The sequence below is a fragment of the Symsagittifera roscoffensis genome, chromosome 9, assembly GCF_963678635.1.
Source record: "Symsagittifera roscoffensis chromosome 9, txSymRosc1.1, whole genome shotgun sequence".
NCBI lineage: Eukaryota > Metazoa > Xenacoelomorpha > Acoela > Convolutidae > Symsagittifera > Symsagittifera roscoffensis.
Genome location: NC_087070.1, coordinates 35,899,330 through 35,919,917, shown reverse-complemented (window position 1 = coordinate 35,919,917; position 20,588 = coordinate 35,899,330). Strand labels below are relative to the sequence as shown.

The 20,588-nt window shown below is 32.8% G+C and overlaps 1 protein-coding gene across 1 annotated transcript in view; it reads left to right on the top strand.

Annotated features, from left to right (window-relative positions):
• LOC134853870 (acetylcholine receptor subunit beta-like 2) overlaps window positions 1–20,588 on the top strand; it is an 83,567-nt gene that overhangs the window by 43,707 nt on the left and 19,272 nt on the right. Inside the window, exon 3 of the mRNA XM_063869822.1 lies at window positions 13,298–13,451. Within this exon, the coding sequence (XP_063725892.1) occupies window positions 13,298–13,451 (154 nt within the window). The remainder of the gene's footprint in view (window positions 1–13,297; window positions 13,452–20,588) is intronic.

The following is a 20,588-nucleotide window of genomic DNA, read 5'->3' as shown; positions in this document are numbered from 1 at the left end:
ACGCGGAATCCACAGATATTTTTTGAGTGGAGTCCACTTGCATGTTGGAACATGTGTAACGACTTGTCTCTGGAATCCAGGAACATACATCATACAGACACCTAATTGCGCGCTAGCCACTGCACAGTAATTTTCAATGAACTCATTTACTCGTTTAGAGGAAATTTGTTACACTTCAGTGGAAATTATTTTGTACTAAAATACAAGGATCAATGTTTCCTAAATTGTCGTAAAAATGTCTCAGTTTGTCGCAAGAACACGTAAAATTTGTCACAAAAAAACCTCCGATGGATCAAATTAGTTTTCCTATTGAAAAACTCAACCCTCTTTTGTATTTGTATTTTTTGTAGATTAACTTAACAAACCGTTTTTTGTCGAAATTGTGTAATGCCTGCGTCTAGATTTAGGTGAAAAAGACAAAACAGATCAACCGTACAGTTTCTCCATCAAATCGATTTAAGGGGAGAAATATAAAATTTTCTTAAGCTAACGTTGAGTATATTGAAGATTCGTTCAAAACTCACAGTATTACTAAAAAAAATTGAGTTAAAAAAATAGTTTGTGTAAAATCCCGTATAAAACGTATTAAAACTGAATTTAATTGCACATTTGTGTATAATTCTTATTTCGTACAGAATTATTTTTCAGAATAAGTACATGCTTGGGGAGGGCAATCTACGGTAGGTTGGGGGGGGGGGGGTTGTACGGTTGATCCGACAAAACCACCAAGTCTGATTGGCAACTCATATTACCATAATAGTAACTGAGCTTGGAAAGGATTTTTCTTTGTCCAATAATTTTTCGGTTGGTAAAACTTTTCGAATTTACATCTTTTCATCTCCCCTTTTATTTTTTCTTTTCCTGAGCAGTGCTTTCAACCCAAAATCTGGAAAATGTCAGAACAAAGTTCTTCAATTCATCGGAAAAAAGCTTCGGGCATAACCTATTTTGGTGCCCATATTGTTGTCCAGATTGAGTAGAATGAACCGAATCACGGAAACTTTTCACAAGAAAAGCACAGGTGGCGAAAATAATTGCATCGATTTTGAATACAAGGTCTAATCAACCCTCTAGATAAAATAGTTCTATGTATTGCTTAATTTTGAGGCTTCTTTTCACTTTCCCCACAAATTTGAATTTTCCACGTTCTCAGTCGTCTTGCGTGTTATTATGGCTGAATGCGTGATGTAACGAGGTAAGGTATGAAGAAAAAAAATTTCATAATAGTTAATTTGTTCATAATGGGAAATTGCATTACATTATGCCATTTTGAACTATTGCTTGAACATATTTGCTTGAACTATGGCTCATGGTCATGCCAGAACTTTTTTTCAAGTGAAAGAAAACTACTCGGAAATCCAATAATCTAAATTTTACCTGATTAATGAGCTGAAGAAAAATCATTTGACTGTTCGATTGGATTTTGAGATACTTAAAACATGTTATTTCATCTATTTCAATGGCATTTAAAAAGTGTGACTATTTTGTTTTATTTTTTGGGCCCGACTAAATCTCATAGTATTTCTTGCATCCAGACTATTTTTGCTAGTGCCAACTTTCATATAACATAAAGTCTTTCTGTTATTTCTTTCCAAAAAGTCTTTCCAAAAAAATTGCATGTAGTTCTTAAGCAGGGGCACAACAGCGGTTCGCCGTGATGAGCTGTACAGCTCGTATGTTGGTCCTATCCCTCGTGGATAAATGATCTTAAAAAAAGATAGATGTTTGTCTCTGACAACGTTAGGAAAACTGGCTAGCTTTGTTACACATTACCATAATCAACAAACACTCTTTAGAAAAAGCTGTATTTTGAGTGGAATAAATATAGATGAGATCAGCTCATTTTCATATTAATTTTTCGTAAATTTTTAATTTTTCTGTTAATCTGTTAATTTTTTGTAAAATATTTTTTTCTCAGTTTTTTCTTTCATTTCAGAACAGCAGCTTTAGATGTTTTTGATAGCGATTTTAGAGCAAACTCTGAAAAAATTGAATATAGGACTGGACAAACTATTTTTAGCGTACATAACTAAATTGATTCAAAGTTTTTCTGCTGTTTTAGTAAACGTGTGACTAAATTCATATCAAAAACATTTGACAACAGGTTGACAAAATTTTATGGTTCCAATTTGTTGAAAATAGTCGTATTGAAATTCGTCCGAATCTTATACTTCCATAATGGGTACTTTTCTTTTCCCCCCACCTCACATAATCATCAATTTTATTATGTAGCAACGGGTTTTCATGGCCTAATCAGTTTGCATCCCAATTTTTATAATACTCGGAAAAATTGAACAAAATTTTACTAGAAAAAGGGGGGGGGGAGGAAAAAGAGCTTCATAATGCATGTGATTTATGAAAATAGTACCAAAGAAAATAATTGAATTTGACTTAGTGTTTATTTTGGCAATTTTCTAAAAGTCTAGATTGCAGACCAAAAGTCGTTTTTTATTCCAAAAACCTAATTGGATTTTGATCTGAACTGCTGCGTGCACGTTACAGTATACTAAATAAATCTTTTCTCCATTACACGAAATTGATATTTTTGTCAGATTTAGCGGATCACCTAAAATTACCGTCTGTCTTTTTCCTCTTTTGCCTTCGGGATGGAAATAATATGATGGTATTGCTTGGTCGCAACTTCTTGTGCGTCTTGCTCTAACAAGTTAGGATAATATGATATTGTATCTTACTCATAAACAAAAGTTTTTGAATTAGCATCTTTCAGGAGAAAAGAAATCAAGAAAAAATCATTCCACATTCTCTACACCCCCCCCCGCCCTCAAATTGACACAAGTGGAAATATTCTACTGTTCCGCTATTATTCCGACTTTTTTTGATTTGCAACAAGATTGTTTAGTTCTGCTTGTGAACTACTCGTTTCTAATTGACTGAAGAATCCTTTCTTTAACCAAGTTGCCATCTCCCCCTAGACCGCTTCAGGGATGCGGATGATAACTTGATAGCGGGGAAGATTGGATATTTAATCCAATCATGTCTCAAAGAATTATGTCAATTAATCGGAATTGACATTATGTCAAATTAAGCCTCGGGATTTGGCAATAAGACACAAAATTGCTAATTAGACATTAAACGCGTCTTTTTTTGACGCCCTTATCTTTGATATCGGATTATACATATACAACAATCTTGCATGTATTTCATTTTTAAGAGTCAACAAGACTGCTCGTATCAGGGCGAAGCCCTGAATGTTCCGACTGCCTTTTAAGGTTTATGGAGCAGTAATAACATTAAAACAATTCAAAGAAATAAAACAAAATGAAAAAAAAAATTTTTTGTCTAAAATTTGAAATTTTTTATGAAAGTCATCCCCCCACACGCCATATAAAATACAAAAGAATAGATTTCAAAGTGTGTTATTTTGCAAGCAAACTAAACCAGACAAGCAGAAGTTCCGTCTTAGAAAATGTCCCAAATTGGTTGAAGGAAGCTTATTTACAATAATTGATTTGTTACTAGGAGCGAAATCTATCACTTTGCACTTTATATGGCGTGTGGGGGGATTATTTTTGCAAAATTCTCAAATTTAAAAACATTTATTTCATTGTTCCGACTTTCGATACGAAAGTAGCGGAGTATTTGTGCTCGGGGTGTGGGTTTTTTTCTTCAAACTAATTTCGACTTTTTAATTAGCCATTTTTGACGGAATTTTTCTTATCATTCAAAAAATTTTAAAGTTCTGTGCTTAAATTTGAAAAGACATTTCAACTGTGATTATTTTTTGTAAAGTTATGGGGGTTTAAAGATTTGGAGCAATTGACGCGCAATAATTTCGCGCTATTAACGCGTAAGCGGAGAATTAATCCGTCTTAGAAATTGTTCCAAATTGGTTGCAGGAAGCTTATTTGCCATAATTGAGTTGTTACAAGGAGCAAAATTTGTTTTTGTACTTTATATGGCGTGTGGGGCGATGATTTTCGAATTTTAGAAAAAAATTGTCTCATTTTATTTTATTACGTTTAATTTTTTTTGTTATTTATGTTACTGCTACTCCATAAAACTTAAAAAGCAGTCGGAACATTTAGGGCTTCGCCTTGACACGAGCAGTCTTGTTTTTTTAAAATTCAATTTTTCATGTGTTTACTGCTCCATAGACCTTAAAAGGCAGTCGGAACATTCAGGGCTTCGCCTTGATACGAGCAGTCTTGTTTGATTTATCATGAAATCAATTTCGGCAATAAATTATGTAAAGCAATAAACTTTTTTCTGACTCGGTTATTGTTTGATAACAAAACTTGGCATGAAATAAAAGTTTGCTTAATTTTTGATAAAATTTTTTAAAAATTTATTCTTCATTTTATAAAACACCGGACTTTTTCGGCGCATTAATTTTTTTCAAGTTGGCCAAACTGAATAAAAACAATCAAAAGCAAGAAATATAAATTTTTAACTTGCTCAGTTTAACTTTCTGTGGTTATAATATCCTCGTCGAAAACGAATAAGTAAAATGTCGAAACTGGTCTGTATAAAAAACACCCCAAGCTTTGATATTTCTCCCTTTTGCTCAAAAAAGGGAACATTTATCATATTAACAATGTTTGGACACGCCTAAGTTTTTGAATTTGGCTGAAAATTTCAAAAAAATACAACAAAAATTTTATCAAGATTTTTTATGTTTAAAAACGCTTATTTTATATTTTAATGTTGATTACGTATTTAGCATCTAGTAACATGTTTAATAACCGTGCCGTAATTGATTTAAATTGGTTTACAAGCTTAATTACCGAGAATTGGTTTATTAATAAACCTACTTTAGTATGCGTCATCGAATTGTTCCGGAGAAAATTTGCGCACGTTAATTATCCCGAATTTGTCAATTTTCAAACTTCAAAAAATTCTTACAGCAGAACATTTTTTTTAAAAAAAATTTAGAGCACAAGGCATTAATATCCTCCCAATAGTATTCAGCTAAAAGAAGTAGGAAGTACTCAGCAGAAGTAACGTACAAAACTATGAACCGTTGAATAATTAAAAGTCAAAAATGGTATAAAGGAAAAAACATGCCATGACAGAAACTGTTTGAGCAGTTACATAAATTTACAAAAAATCACAAATTTGATATCCTGTTCAAATCTCGAAGGTGAAACTCTTTCAATAATTTCTTTTCGATGCCTAGTATAGAACAACCACACTCATGAAAAACAAGTTCAACACTTAACCTTTTGTCTAAAATTTTAAAAATTTTGTTCCGACCATTGAAAACTGTGAGGAACTTTGTAGTCGGTAGTACTTTAGTTTTTTTCTTTTTTTTTCCAGAGACAATCTGATTTCACACTTAGTTATTAGAGAAAATTGAGTGGTATATCATATAAAAGCCTATTCACTCGTGATTTGAACTACCTTAAGCAGTTCAAAAAGTTTTTAATTTATAATTTTTTCTTTTTTTTTGCTTTGTTTTCATTTTTTGAGAACAAATGTTGTCGTTGTCGATCATGACTAATTAACTGATTTTCTCAAGTCACATCACCCACTAAAATGACACTAATTTGAAAATCAGAAAAAGTTTTTCTATTATTTTTATAATTTTAATTGGAATGTTCTGTGCTAATTGCACAGCAACCGGCTTTCCTTGTCAATATATTGAAAAATGCTCAAAAAATTTAGATTTAGTTCAAACAAATTAGTCCATTTTGTGGGATATAATAGACAAAATTGAATATAATTTATTGCATTGGTTCATAATCAACCATGATTGATTTATGAATTGTTACTCTGCTTGAACTTTTGTTCTCGGGGTAATTTTTTTCTCCAAGCAATTTTGCAACGTTCAATTAGCCAATAAATGATTTTTTTTTATCAGACGTAAGTTAATGTTGCCCTGGGCTCAAATTTAAAAAGATGTTTCACCTGGGATCTTTTTAGTTATGGGGGTTTAGAAATTGCGAATTTAACCAATTTGGGATAAATAAAGCTCAATATATTTCGTGCTATTATCGTGCAAGCGGAAAATAACCCGTCTTAGAAATTGCTGAATTGAGACATGCTGTTTGGTCTCATTAATGTTTTGCATCATGTATCAATTTCTATCAATTCTTATCAATTTCCATCAATTTGTATCACAAATGTATCAATCATTTGTTAAAATAAGTGTAGAGTTGTCTAAATGAAATAGTCAAAGGTTTTTTGAAAATTGCATCAAATTGATCAAACTAACACTACTCCAGTCATTTCACAAGGCCGTCTGGCCGTTCAGGATCACTCTTGTTCACATTAAACATTAGATATTATTGCTCCAACTTTCGAAAAAAAAGTTAGTAATTCATATGCTTGGGGATCGAAATGGTTTTTTTGCAAGTCAGACCAATTTTCACAGAATATTTTCTCATTCGGGGATTCCTCTCTGAACCTGTGAGGCCCCACCGGATAAAGATGCCCACCAGCGGATTAAGGGGGGCGGGGGGTTGGATGCTTTTCTTCAAAGATTCGACCCCCTGCCGACCCAAGGATCCTCCCTTTATACTATTTTGAGATATCCCTTTTTGGTTGACTGACCCTAAATTTTCTTCTGAAGGCGCCTTTGGCGTCAAAATATAAAAACTTTGAGTGGGAAGCGCGCGCCGAAAAAACGCAATTTTTTGGTGAACATTTCCCAAAAAGTACCAAGTAACGCCTCTTTTTTGGCCTGTTTTTGCAAAAAATTTGCCTGCAGCTTAGGAAAGTTTGTTTAAAATGGGGTTTTATTGTGGTTTGAGAGAGCTCAAAAAGTCAATTCGGTTGACCTAAAAAAAAGGTCCCCCCTTCCCACCCTAAAATCGTAGATCAGCCCCTGCACACACCAATCTTTTAACCTAGCACCAGACACTTTTTAACCTGGTCGTTTTTATAAAACATGCTGAAATTGTAACGCGATTTGTTTACGTGAGGAAATTTATGTGGCACTACAAAATCGTTCAATTTGAGTTGAGGCAAGCTAATTGTTCTTCTCAATTTCATACACGAATCAAATTTCAACACTGAAAGTTTGATAATATTTAAATATTCATAGCCCAAAATTCATAATGTTTTTTAGATTTCATTCATTGAAAAATATGCGAGATCTGTTAAAGGGCAGTCTGAACATTCAAGGTTTTGCCCTGATACGAGGGGTCTTGTTAAAGTAATGTGTTTTGCATTGAAGCTCATACAACTTGTTTGATAAAATGTCAACTGAGATTGGTTTGCTTTTTACTGGAAATGCAATCCGGGCAAAAAGAACCAAGACTGCTCATATCAGGCCGAAGCCCTGAAGGTTCCGACTGCCTTTTAAGGTTTATTGAGCAGCAGTAATACATAAAAAAAATTAATTAAATGAAATAAAATAAAATGAAAAATTTTTTTCTAAAATTTGAAATTTTTTATGAAAATCATCACCCCACAGGCCATATAAAGTACAAAAGGATAGATTTCGTTCCTTGTAACAAACCAATTATGGCAAATAAGCTTCTTTTAACATATTTGGAACGATTTCAACATATTAGAAGGATTAACTCTCCGCTTACGCGTTAATTGCGCGAAATATATCGCGCGTTAATTGTCCCAAATTGGCCAAAAAGACCATCTTTAAACCCCCGTAACTTGACGAAAAATGATCACAGGTGAAATATCTTTTCAAGTTTGAGCTCAAGACAACAATACCTTTCGAATGATATTTAAAAAATTTGGCCAAAAATGGCTAGTTAAAAAGTCGAAATTTGTCTGAAGAAAAAAACCCACCCCGAGCACACATATTCCGTTACTTTCATATCGAAAGTCGGAACAAAAACCCACACCGAGCACAAATATTCCGTTACTTTCGTATCAAAAGTCGGAATAATTATTCAAATGCAACTGGAACAGACTCAAAATATGATTCAATTTTGCATCGAATATGAAAATTTAGGTTAAAAAAATTGAAAAATTGATCAGATAAAAAAGTAATGCAGACTTGCAGTAATATCATTAATCAACCAGTTCTCTGATATCTGAGAGTGACCAATTTCTGACCAAGAACAAAAGAGACATGAAGCAAATTGATAATACTCTTCAAAACGACATAAAGCTTCATTGTAGAATCTCATAAAGGTACCAACTTCATAAAACAAAAACTTCTTAAAAAGTGACCGCTTAACACAAAAAGGCAACCAATTAATCGAGTTTTTAAAGATTAAGCTCCAAAAAGTTTGTCGCCAGCGATTGGACAAAATTGCGCTGTGTTAAAAATATATTTTTTTAATATACTAAGTCTCAAAAAATGTCAGGCAAAATAGTATGTTTATAAAGTACGCGGGAATTTTTTCAAGATGGGGGTGGGCTTTGAAAATTTGTGCACATCATTTTTGTGTAAAAATAGTTTTTTTCAGCTCTTGTTGAAACGTTTTGCCGAAACATGCGCTGAAGCCCTAAAAATAAAAAGCGCTTTTAGACATTTTTTAGAGTTGATCGGCCAAATCTGGATGTAATAAAATTTAGTTTGTTTCGTAAGTTTGACAAACTGAATTAAAAGGCACAATACCGCACTGATCTTATGAGCCAATTTTGACAAATATGAAAAAAAAGATCTTAAACCTCATAGAGTTCAGTCAGACAATCGGGTGTAATTTTATTTGAATATGGAAGGTTCAAATCGTTAAATTATGGGTCTTATTAACTGAATACATTCAGCGGACGTAATAAAAATATTTGACTACTTGACGTGAATTGTTTTGCAATTTATTCGGACCTTAAAATCAACCCAAATCTTTGATTATGCGGGGCCATAAATATGAAGAAAACATATATTGGCTTATGAGATTGAATAAGGCTTTGAAAAACACGATAATTATCACAAGTACCCTCCAGCATTTGATTGGTTTTGCCAGTTTAATTAACCAAACGAGGCCTCAAAAGAAGCTCAGCCAGGTTATTTTCCGCTGCCTCTTGCTACTTTGTTTGAAGTGCCGATCCGACCAAATTGAATCAAAAAATCAATGTAAGTTTGACTAGCGACATTCAGAAAGCTTAAATTGTGAAAAATTGTTGCACATAAATGTCATTTCATTTTACGACGTTATTAGCAAAGGTATAGTTTCAGAGTCAGGCAAACTATTCGCGAGGAATCTCTGATAAAAAATACATGTAACAAACAATATACCAAGTTATTGAATTGGTAAAATAGCAAATTGGATTCCGAAAAAAAATTAAATCAAGCTTCAAAGATATTCGAGATATTCGAGAACTTCAATTCAGTGTCGAGATATTTTCGGACCATGAAAAATTTTTGAAACCAAAAACGAGTAAACCATTTTAATGGAATTTTTTTGATAATAAATGTAAGTGATTTTTTGCGCATGATCAGCATAAAGCGAAAGGTTCGGGCGCTCAAAACATTGTTATAGGAGATGGTTTTTGCCTCCATACACCAAAATTGCTTGTCATGCCATTACAAGTATGTGTATAAGCTTATTAGAAAATGCTTGTTATACAATTCACATATTGGGATAAATCTGTTCATAGAGCTGTCATGCAACTTTCAAGATTCCAGGAACGTAGTGCAGACTCTTATTAAGGACGTGCGTGATGATCTTTTTGTTCTGACTTTCAATACGAAAGTAACGGAATATTTGTGCTCGGGGTGTTTTTTTTTCAGACAAATTTCGACTTTTTAGCTGGCCAAATTTGACGGAATTTTTTATATCATTCGAAAGATATTGTTGTCCTGAGCTCAAATTTGAAAAGATTTTTCACCTGTGATCTTTTTTCGTAAAGTTATGGGGGTTTAAAAATTGCCATTTTGGCCAATTTGGGACAATTAACGCGCAATATATTTCGCGCTATTAACGCGTAAGCGGAGAGTTAATCCGTCTTAAAAATCGTTCCAAATTGGTTGAAAGAAGCTTAGTTGCCTTAATTGATTTGTTACAAGAAGCCAAATCTATCCTTTTGTACTTAATATGGCGTGTGGGGGATGATCTTAATAAAAATTTTCGAAATTAAGAAAAAAAATTTCAAATTCATTTTGATACATTTAATTTTTTGATGTTATTACTGCTCCATAAAACCTTAAAAGGCAGTCGGAACATTCGGGGCTTCGCCCTGATACGAGCAGTCTTGTTTATTTTTGTTGTTGATATTTCAAATTGGTAATGTTTAGGGAAAACGTGATATTTTTCTAGTTTCGGAATTGGATTTTGCTATTTGATTTCCCAGCGGAACAAAAATTTCATCTATTGATCAAGTTTTCATCAAAATTTGAGTTAATTTCATCGAAATTGTCAATCGTAAGTTGGTCTTGAAATTCAATTAACTTTAAAACTATATAATTGTTTCTTCAAAATTCGAAAGTTGAGGTTTTTTTTGAAAAACCATTTAGTATTTTTTTTTGCATTCTTTGACTCTTTCGAATTGTCTGTTGGCTTTATTTTAAGTTTATGAAATTTATGGTTCTATATGGGAAGACTTCTGAGCTGGATTAGAAAAAGTTAATAGTATTCGTTATTAGAAAATGAAAATGTAGTGCAATATCTAGATATCTCAAATTAATGTAATGCATGTTTAAGCCCCTGTTAATGTTCAGACTTTCGAAGAAAACGGAATATTTACGCTTGAGATGTTTTTTTTAGTGAATTTTTGGCGATCAAATAAATTATTACCTGATTGAAAATACTGACTCCTGAAATCAAATTTAAAAAAAACTGGCTATTTGGCCATGCCCTGGACTAATTTATGCGCACTTTGAAGATTTTATCCATTATCATTAAAACGCAGCGCTAATTATTTATATAGGGCGAATTATCCCGCGCAAACAACTTTGTTCCAAATTGAATTGAGGCTAGATAGTGGGTCGTATTAATTTCGTACGACTCAAAGTTTAACATAAACTCTTAGACATTGTCCCAAACTTATAGTTTTTCAATATTTTTTTCTCAAAAAAAGCTTAAAATATAGATTAGGGGCAGTCTGAACATTCAAGGCTTTGCCCTGATATACGGCCAGTCTTGTTTTAAGTAAAATGATCGTACCTAAGGTTTCTCTATGATTTGAAGCCCAAATGGTTGATATGAACATGTTATTTGAACATGAAAAATTGTATCGTCAACCGTACAACCCCCCCCCATAAATCAATTTAATGAAAAACCTTAATTTAGGACAAAACAATTTGAAATAACATGTAAAAAAAATCTGAACAAAAAAATTTTGAATTATGTTTCAAATAGTTATTAATATGGAGTTAATAAAATTTACACTTTATACGAAATAAGCTTTAAAAATTAAAATGGTGGTTGGGTGGGAATTCCACCGTAAGCCATTGACGAGGGAAATTGTACGGGTGTTTCTAAAGATTTATTCAAAAACAACGTCAATATTTTGAACTGTTTTGAATGTCAGAATAAAAACAAAATAATGTCGCAGAACAAATCAGTAGAGTTTCAATTATAAAGAGTATATTTTTAAATTCAGAAGTGTACCATAGATCAAATATTGAAAACTTTGAGACATCCAAGTTCATAGATTCAAAACTATGTAGCTTTTGTTATTTACCGAGTTTCAGTCCAATTTGAAGGATTTCAATTTCGTCAAAAAGTTATTAGTTCCGATTTTTCACAAAAAAAATTTATTTTATTTAAAAAATTTATTTATTAAAAAATTATTTTATATTTTTCTGCTCTGTATGGTTTATAGACCCATTTTGCAACCATAGTTTGACTATGTGTTTTTAAATAACTTCCCAAGGAAGTTAAAAAACAGTTTCGCGTTTCGTTCAATACTTTTCATCTTCATTTTGTAACTATCTCAACAATATTGCAGCTCTGAGATAAAATTTGCAAAAATTTTGCTACAATAACCTCACCTTCAGTTTCCAAAACATTGAGAAGTAATTATATCAACTAGACTAACTTTGTCGGGTCTTTCTCCTTTCCCCTCACCTCACAATGTTGACGTTGACTAGCCAAATCATTGTTCACATTGTCTGATTGTTATGAAAATTGACAGGCGGAATGATTCAGCCATGGCAATTATTTTTGGTATTCTTACCTAACTTTTTGAAAAGACTTGGTAGACCATAAAAATGATGCTCATGCAAAGTGTATTTGAAAGAAAAAAAAACATTTTAATCCACTCATTTCACTGATTCATAATTTTTGAAACCATTTTCTCAATAGGGAGCAAAAACTTGCTGTTATCTGGCGATACATTTGATTATGTTGAAGAATTGTTTTTTGTTTACGCATGTAGCTTTGTAGCTCATTCGGATTTGCAGCTCTTTTTGTTTTCTGCTAAGCAAGCTAATGAAGTGCTTGTTTAAAATAACCGGATAAGATTGTGTTAAACTGAAATCAGGTTTTTTTAGACAAAAAATATGAAAACAAAACTTGTAGGAACTTTCACCAGATTTTTATGGTACAATTTATTTTACGGAAATTGGAACCAAAAAAGTTTTACAAAGTTTGAAACAAATACAGTTTGTTTTTTTCTTGAAATCATTTCTACAAAAACAAATTAAATCAGGTAAAAATAGCAGTCGGGACAATCAAGGCGTTGACCCCATGCAAGCAATTTTTGGTGCTCATATACGATTAATACTTGCAAACAATTGATCTATGCGATAATCATTTTTCCCAATTATTCACAAAATGAGTAAAAATGGAGTCGAAATTTTCACGTCAAATGTTGAGGCGATGAATAACTATTCAGAACTCTTTGTTTTTGTTGTGCAGAAAAAATGACCGTAATAAATTATGTCAAACTCGTCTTTTCTCATTCAAATTAAATTTACAACTTGAGTATTGAGTGGTTAACTCATAGAGTAATTTCGGATAGGGTACACCGTCTGCTCGTCACGCTATCTTATTTTCGGCCGGATAGATTCGTGCAACTTCTTAGTCTAATACCGATCCTAATCTTACTCTTATACTATCTAGTCTCAGGTCGTTTAACTAGTCTCTGCTAGGCTCAATAGATCTAGGGTATACTGGTTTATTGCGGCTGCTGAAGTTCGCTTGGAGAGTCAACTAATTTCTAAGTTAAATTCAAATCTCTCTGGTGCTGAAATCACAAGTGATTTCAGCACTTACAAATAAGTGGGTTGTTAGTTAGATGGATCATGATTGGTTAATATTAAATACTTTACAGTGGTAAAATATCTAATTTATCCAATCATAAAATGTAGTTTAGATCAGGTTCCAGTATTTCCTGTAAAAGTATTTCATTTTTTGTTGTTGTATAAAGCAAAATGTCTTTTTCAATTGTTTTTTTTCACTATATATTTAAATTTAGGTATTTTGTGTAAAACTATTTTGTTGATCTTTTGTATAAACTAAAAATTAACTTTTTTTTCTAGTGGAGAAGTGAAATGTGAGACGCCCCTGATGTTGGAGACCATCTGCATGTTAGACATCAGTGACTTCCCCTATGACAGACAAGACTGCAAGGTCAAAGTGGGTTCATGGAGTCAACCGGTCAACAAGATCACAATCCTCCCCACCAACCGAAGCGTAAGTACACAACACTAACACCAATCACGAGACACGCCCACAATCCGTCGTTGGTGACAATTCGTCGTAATTAGAAAAAGCGACAGTTGGTCTCAAGGCAAGCTAATCAGAATTTTTGGCTCAGCGGTTCCACAAAACTTTTTTTTATCGAGTCGTACGACCACTAAGACATAGCCTTTTGGTTGCTGTGAATTGCTAAATCATTTTATTTTGAATTAGTTACACAATAATATGGAAAAATGGTCTGTGATGAGTTTTCGCTTTTCAAAATAGTACGAAATTTCGCCTCACAAGATTTTAAGACGAGTTATTTACAAGGAATAAAAAGCAACATACGAGTTGTTCAGCTCATCACGGAGAATCACTATTGTGCCCCTGCTTAAGGAAAACGCGCATTTTTTTGGTTTTATTTCCGACTGGATAATGTTTATTCACCCGCAAATAACGAGTATGTACACCGTCAAACATCGTGGTGGGTCTCGAATCATTCACCAGTCTATTGATATCCGGTTTTTAATAAAATTTAAAATCTTATAAGAATCTTATTAGGCCAATACATTTATCTTACAAATATCTTGTAATCAAACAAATTTAGATGTAAGATTCATATAAAAAATTGAATTATAATGTAAGAAACTGATAATTTTGAAAAAAAATAATTTTTTTTTATATCAAATTTTTTGATTCAAGGAAAACTGCTAGTATTACAGTTTCCATATATGAAAAATCACTAATGATAGAACTTTCATGCAATTTTCTGTACTTATAGAATTGCATGAAAAGTTTAATATTAGCATTTTTCATATAGCTTTTTTGGTCAGCCCGGTAGGAACTTACATGAATTTGACAGAAACTTGCTTGATCTTAGCAAGATTTGCATGGTCTCCACAGGACCTTGCATGATGATGGCAAGATTTTAGCGATATTGAAACACTGTGTGTTTACACGGGTTGACAAAAAATTGCCAATCTGCAATTTCAAACTAGGATACAATTGCTTGTCATACAATTTCATACTATTTCGTAGAGCAAGACAATCAGTATGCAAATAGCATAAAAAGCGTTTTTTTTCCACGAAACTTTATGCCAAAAAAGTAACTTTTTGTATATAAATAAACATTTCAACTTTGAAAATTTTGGTGGATGAGAAAAAAAGCTTGTTTTTCTTACAAAATTATGTTTATCTTAGCATGTTAAAACAAAAAAAAAACAATTTGGTTTAAAGAAATTGTGCTTGTGATTTTTTTTACTGGGTGAAAAAATTCAAAATAGACTAAGCTATAGACAAAAAAGTTACACTTTTGCGAGCAAATTTGTTTTTTCATGAAATGTATTTTAGGCACAGAGGAATGTTTTAAAGTTTTTTACATCAATTTTACATCAAGAATATCATACAGTTTTGATACCAAAATGGCTCTCATAAAATTAAACTTGCCAACAATTGGTTTTCTTTGAGTTTCATACCAATTTAAGCTAATGTTGAGAAAAACTTTTGATTGCAAAAATGCTTGTCACTCAATTGTCTTCTCTGAAAAATGTATGACAAGCAATTTTTCCATAAACTCCATATATGAAACTGTATGATAGGAATTTTTCTTGTATAAAGATCAACCCGAGTAATCTCACGACAAAACGTCTGACGAGCTCTCTAAATCCGATTCTTGGGCGTAAACTGGTGGCAAAAGGGGTGGGTAAACATGCTCAACGGCCCTCAGGTCTTCTTTTACATAACAAAATGGTAAGTTTTTTCTCTATCATTTCACTGGAATAAGATTCAAAACGATAATTACTAAAAATGCTATTAGTACCCCTGTGTAACAGAAGTGCGCAATTTTGGGTGCTATGTTTCTGTTTCCGAATTATTGGTCCGACTTTTGTAACGAAAGTAACGGAAAATTTGTGCTCGGGTTGGTTTTTTCTTCAGACAAATTTCGACGTTTTAACAAGCCATTTTTGACAGAATTTTTTAGCATCATTCGGAAGGTATTGTTGTCTTAAGCTGAAATTTGAAAAGATATTTCAGCCGTGATCAAAATTTATGAAATTATTGGGGTTTAATGATTGCCATTTGAGCCAATTTGGGATAATTAACGCGCGATATTTTTAGTGCTATTAACGCGCGATATATTCAGCGCAATTCGAGACAAAAAATCTCAAATAAAAAAAAACCACGTTATTGCTGCTCCATAGACATTAAAAGGCAGTCGGAACATTCAGGTCTTTGACCTGATACGAGCAGTTTTGTTGTATTGCTCTCAACCTCAACAATGAAAAGCCCCAAGTAAGCATAAATTATCAATTATAAAATAAAAAATCGAGTCGGTCTTTAACCGCCCACATGGATTTAATTAGTGACATGTACAAATTTAAAGTTGACTAGACAAACACAAAAGTAAAATTTCACGCCATTTGCCTAAACTGGTCCCTAAACTTTGTCAGTGAATATAGTCACCGTAACAAATCAAAACATGATCGATGATGCCATTAAGATTTAACATTAACATTTTAAAAGCTGGGATAATAAATTAGCTTCACTATACAAATTTTGCAACAATATTCCTCTGCTTTTATGGTGAAAGGCTTGTTAAAACTGTTTTGTTGATAAAATTAGCCACGCCTGAGAGCAGTAAATTATATTATGGTACATGGCTATGGTTTTAAGGTGGTCTAAAGCCACTACATTCCCAAATTAATATAATAAAATTCCAAAACTAATCTTATTTAAAGGGGCTGGTCATAATAATGCACCATCATTTGTACTTGTTTTGATAGCTTTAAGTTTTAATTTGGTGTATCTTGCATTAAAATTTGGATATACTTGTCATGTCTCAATCCAGCCAGTGTTTTTTTTGAAGGCGGGTCGAAATTTTACTTACAGCTGGAAATATACATGTGAAAGATAAATATTTACCACTCAGTAATTTCTAATTTCGCTCCCTCTGCAATTTCGGGTCGCGAGTTAGCTTGTGCAGGAACCGATTTAAAGGGTTTCACATGACTCTACAGCAGTTTAATGGTCATTTAAAACCATGATCAAAAATGGTGGGCCTAGAAATACAAAAAATGCTCGTATCAGGGCATTAACTGTTCGAAGCCTTGAATGTTCTGACAGTACTGAATGTTCTACAAAAAATACATTTAGCAACTACTGACACATTATTTACATCTATTTTAAATTTTGAACAAAACTGCTTGTATCAGGGCGAAGCCTTGAATGTTCCGACCGCCTTTTTAAGATCTATGCAGCAGTAATAGCATAAAAAATGATTTTTTTTTAATTTGAGCTTTTTGTGAAAATCATCCCCCAAACGCCATATAAAATACAAAGTGATAGTACAAATCAAATTATGGCAAATAAGCTTCTTTCAACCATTTTGGAACGATTTCTAAAACGGATTAAATCTCCGCTTACGCGTTAATAGCGCGAATTATATCGCGCGTTAATTGTCCCAAATTGGTCAAAATGGCCAAAATGACAATCTTTAAACCCTGATAACTTTACGGAAAATGATCTCATGTGAAATATCTTTTCAAATTTGAGCTCAGCACAACAATACCTTTCGAATGATATTAAAAAATTCCGTCAAAAATGGCTAGTTAAAAAGTCGAAATATGTCTGAAGAAAAAAAACCCACCCCGAGCACAAATATTCCGTTACTTTCGTATCCAAAGTCGGAACAATAAATATCCGCTTACGCGTTTATAGTGCGAAATACAATGCGCGTTAATTGTCTCAAATTGGCCAAGATGGCAAAATTTAAACCTCAATAACTTTACAAAAAAATATCACAGGTGAGACAACTTTTCAAATTTAAGCTCAAGACAACGATACCTTTTGAATGATATAAAAAAATTCCGTCAAATTTGGCCAGCTAAAAAGTCGAAATTTGTCTGAAAAAAAAAACACCCCGAGCACAAATATTCCGTTACTTTTGTTACAAAAGTCGGAAAAATAAAGTAATTCCTGCGAATCGCAGAAAAGCTATCAGTAGGCCTTAAAAGTCCTGTGTAGGGTAGTTCATTTGTATTCTCTCACCACATTCCAGACCTTGTTTTTTGTTGAGCGAAGCTCTTTTTTTGCGACTCAAGGCCGCTTTTTTGGGTCTAGAACTTTCACGTGGTACCACTATTGCAACGGAAATTAGTCAGGCTAGGGTATTCCTGAAGCTAGAGGTCGAGAGAGAATTCGTCCTCATCACATGGGATCGAAAACTCGATCTGACGCTTGCAAAGTGAACGCCTTGCCACCATGCTAAGTGCCTCAGTATGGTTTCTGAGGCGTACTATTTCTCGCGCATTAATTATCCCAAATTGACTTGTAAAAACTCACTTAACTTACAAAACTGATCAAAGGTAAATTATACATTTTTTTTGAATTTGAGAGCAAAATGTTTTTATTTTTCTGATGCTAAAAAAATTTCCGCTGAAAAATCGAGTTTGATCTGAATTATAAACTACCACAATCAGGTCATTTTTTGGAAAATGTTTCCTAACTTACAAGATTTTCATTACTTAGGTTGAAACATCTAGAGATTCATTACAAGTACGACTAAAAGTCAAAATATTTCAACCGTCCAAACCTTAAACTAGAATTTGAAGAACAGGAAGAGATCGCCAGTCATTCTTAATTTATGGGCGCAAAATGGTTATTCCTACAAAAAAAACTGCTCGTGTATCAGAGGAAAGCCTTGAGTGATCCAACAGGACCTCAGGGCACATTCAAAAAAAAGTTTTTGTTATAATAGATACAACAATAAAAATATATATAGTTATTCCATTTTCTTCATTTTATCTCTCCATTTGCTCTCAAAGTTCATTCGGCATGTATTAGGCATCTCGAGTATATATTTAGCATCTCTATCCAATCTATCCTAATATCAGGGCAAAGCCACAGGTAAGTTTTGGTTAAAAATTTCGTTAAAAAACCAATAAACCATAGAAAATTATTTTTCCAAATCTTCCCCCACATTGAATCAGACATCCAAGCTTCCATATTTTTCTTCTACTTTCAAAACATTTGGATCAAATAGTTTACTTGAATTTTATTTGGAATGACGTTTGAGCGAGGTCATTTTGCTCCACTTGCTGCTTTTTAACAAAAAACTGAAAAATTCGTGCTCAATGAACATCCAAAATTATTGAAATCAATTATCAAACTCCTTTGGCCTACCTCAGGTCAAATAATCATTGTCAAAATAGTTTTCTGCATTTAAGCAATGCAATAAAATGTTACAAAATCTACGAAAAATTTTGTTAAAAATATTAAATGAAAATTTCGATATTGTTCTGACTATAAAAGTCAAAGTTAACCATGATGCCTGCTTTATATCTTTTTTTACTAATGAGTCAATTAAATATTGAATTTTTGAATTTTTTAATTAAACATAGTGTGAAGAAAAAAAAAACTGGTTTAAAATATCATGCCACAAATGAATCCACAGAAGCTCGAGATATGTAGCATAGTTCGAAAAATTGTGCAAATTTTGCATTTGACAAAATGAAAAGCGTTTTTAACCGTTTATCCACACATTTGAAAATTCACCGAACTTATTTTTGATCAATTTTGTTTAATTTTGTTGTTCTTGTTCAACTTTTGTTCACAATTGTTCAAATTTCATTTTGTTCTGATAACTCAAAAATTTTAAACGCATTATAACAATTTTTTCAGCCAATCAAAGGAAAATTGGATGCATAACCCTTTATTTTTTTGGCTCTTTATGGCTGACAGTTATTTCGTTATCGACACTTGACAGCGTTTATAAGTTTCCAAAATATAACTACCGCTTTGTTGTCACGTTCCTTTTTTGTGCAAACTTCTATTGTCTTTGAACTATGACGTTTTGCCAACTAAATCAGTGCAAGTTAAAACCAACAAATTAATCGTTATTTTAAATTTTGAACTTTGTACCATATTGGATCAATTGAGCAACCTGATCCCCCCCATAAACGGTAAGACGCTACAAAAAACGTCAGCATACGCAAAAAGATAGTTGATGGGTTCATAACGAGTGAAATTAAGTTTATTTGAGTATCGAGAAAAAAAAATGAAAAAAGAAAAAATCGAGAATTACAAGTTTTTTTTTTGAAATTATTAATTGGGCGAACATTGCCTAATCGAGGAAAGCGAGTTACCAAAGTTGGAGCTCTAATTTGTCTCTGAATAGCTAAAACTCTTCTCCGCAACACCTTAATAATGTATGCAATAGTTTTTTTCATTTAGGACAGAAAAAGTCACTTTGTGCTTCAATTTTATTGATTTTTTTCACTCCGAATATAATTTTTGAGGTTTGATATTGTACATTTTGGCGTTCCACTTTCATACCATTCAGATTATTTCCAAGTGGTTATAAACATGTCTCAAGTACCTATTGAACTATCACCCCCGACGCGAGAATGAGGGGGGGGGGGGGTTGCTAAATTGGTCCCCAAAATATTTCTATTTTTAATACCTTTTACTTTTTCATGGGCAAGTACTTTATGAAGCAACAAATTTCAGAAAGCAACAAACTTCATAACTGATATGCATTGGCTACCATTTAAAGTTCAAATCTTTTTTTGCTTTGCGCCGCAAATCGGCGATTGTCATGTTGCTTGCCTGACTGTTTTCTGATTTAAGTTCCGGGGTGATTTGCCGTAATAGACTTGAATAGCTTTTCTCATCATCTGGAACACTTTTGGTCACCTGCGATATCTGAAATAGATTTTCAATAATTAAATTTTTGCTGAGCTTGTCAAAGGATGACTCAGTGTACATAGTTTTTGTTTCATTTAAAATTTGTACGTTATTTTGGGAACCATTACCTCCAGTTAGAAACTCCATGAGTTAGAATTTTTCCATTGGTTAGAAATGTTCCGTCAATATTATTCTTCTATAAAACGAAATCATAATTTTACTAACCTTTTTCACTCCCTGCAATATTGGCTTTGTTTTCGAGCTCTCAGTTTTGATTCTCTCTAAACGTTTCAGCAAATTTTCTTCAGATACTTTTTGAAACAGCGACGTTTCTTTGTTGTTATTGATAGAGTCTACTACAAATCGGATAAATTTTTTCGCTTCATGTGACTCAGACGATTGAGACAGCCGCTCAATTATCCGACAGGTCATTTCGAATAAAGGCAAGACTGCAATGTCTGCTTT